The sequence below is a fragment of the Canis lupus genome, chromosome 21 (assembly GCF_003254725.2).
Source record: "Canis lupus dingo isolate Sandy chromosome 21, ASM325472v2, whole genome shotgun sequence".
Taxonomy (NCBI): domain Eukaryota; kingdom Metazoa; phylum Chordata; class Mammalia; order Carnivora; family Canidae; genus Canis; species Canis lupus.
This window is the reverse complement of record NC_064263.1, coordinates 28,661,900-28,663,579: the sequence shown is the minus strand read 5'-3', so window position 1 is coordinate 28,663,579 and position 1,680 is coordinate 28,661,900. Positions and strand designations below refer to the sequence as shown.

The following is a 1,680-nucleotide window of genomic DNA, read 5'->3' as shown; positions in this document are numbered from 1 at the left end:
TACTAACAACTCAAGATACTGTAATCCATTTTACATCCTCATTCCCTAGAACAGAGGACTCAGCAGATTTCCCAGGACACCTTCCAACTTCTGATTACCTTTCACATATGGAGAGAGTTACATTTTCATAAGCAGTCCTTCCTGCATTTCTGCTCCAGCTAGGTAAGGTAATGAAAAACCTCATGTAATACAACATTTAAAAAATAACATCAATTCTTTATACTATTGTGTCACACATAGTCCACTCCCACTGATACTCCACTCCAGTTTAGTGCTAGATTATGCAGAACCTTCATCAGATAACATATTTTATTTAAGGTAACACCGTTTGCATAACATGCAAAACATGTTATGAATTATAGAAATTTATAGAAAAAAAAGTCCCCTCTTACTTTGTCCTTTGTTTAAATTCTTGCTTTTTTCTGTGAGAGCATTCGTACAATGCCACAATGGATCTCTTTGGTCTTAATGCTGTAGACAATGGGGTTGACAACAGGTGGGAAGAAGAGATAAGCATTGGCCATCATAGCGTGCACCAAAGGGGACACATGGAATCCAAGGCGATGTACCATAGATAAGCCAATCATAGGCACATAGTAAGTGAGTACAGCACAGATATGTGAGCCACAAGTGTTGAGTGCCTTCCTCCTCCCCTTCCCAGTAGTGATACTCAGTACAGTGTGGAGTATGAGCCCATAGGAGATCACAATAAGCAGTGAATCCAGCCCAAAAGTAGAGGTAACAATGAAAAGCCCATAGATATTGTTGATAGAAACATCCCCACAAGGTAGATGGATAAGGTTGGGGTGGAGGCAATAGGAATGTGCAAGGACATTATGGCCACAGAAGGGCAGATGCCTTAATAGCATGGGTAATGGGGCCATGAGAATAATGCTTTTCAGCCCCATGATCATTCCTGTGCCAAATATACGGGGCAGGGTGAGGATGGCTGTATAGCGCAGTGGATTATGGATGGCCACAAATCGGTCCACAGACATGGCCAGCAACACAGCTGACTCCATAATGGAGAAAGAATGGATGAAGAACATCTGAAAAAGGCAGGCATCAAAATTAATCTCAGTGGTGCCAAAAAGGAAGATGCCTAGAACTGTAGGCAGAGTTGTTGCAGAGACACCAACTTCAGCCAGGGCCAACATGGCAAGAAAGAGGTACATGGGCTGGTGCAAGGCGGGGTCTGTTCTGATGACATGAAGAATGGTGCCATTCCCAAGGAAGATGATAATATACATCAGGCAGAAGGGGATGGATATCCAAATGTGCTCTGCCTCCAGCCCTGGGATGCCAACCAGAATGAAAGTTGTAGGTAAAGACTCCAAAGAACTATTGGAGTTCTTCATCTTGAAATCTCATCACATGGGATCAGTGCTACCTTAAAAATTACAAACAAGCTAGTGAGGTCACATTATAACCGAGAAAGACTTCTAGACACTAAGGGAAGGGAAGAAGAAAACAAAGCTTACAGATTTATGTGGCCAAAAGTCTCCTGCCTGAAAATTGACAAGATGGCCACCATCAGGAAATTCCCAGTATTAAGGAGGTAATAGTCTCTATCAGAGAAAAACTCCAGGCTGATAGAAAATTATCCCTCTAAATTATACTTCACTTTGGATCTGCTAAGGGAAAAAATGGCTGTTTTGTCTTTGTGTGCAGATGTTTTGG

The 1,680-nt window shown here is 42.1% G+C and overlaps 1 protein-coding gene across 1 annotated transcript; it reads right to left on the bottom strand.

Annotated features, from left to right (window-relative positions):
* Positions 1 to 404: 404 nt before the first annotated feature.
* On the bottom strand, positions 405 to 1,358 carry LOC112667898 (olfactory receptor 51J1-like). The gene has a single exon (XM_049099076.1). The coding sequence runs from the start codon at positions 1,356 to 1,358 to the stop codon at positions 405 to 407; it is 954 nt and encodes a 317-aa protein (XP_048955033.1).
* Positions 1,359 to 1,680: the final 322 nt, after the last annotated feature.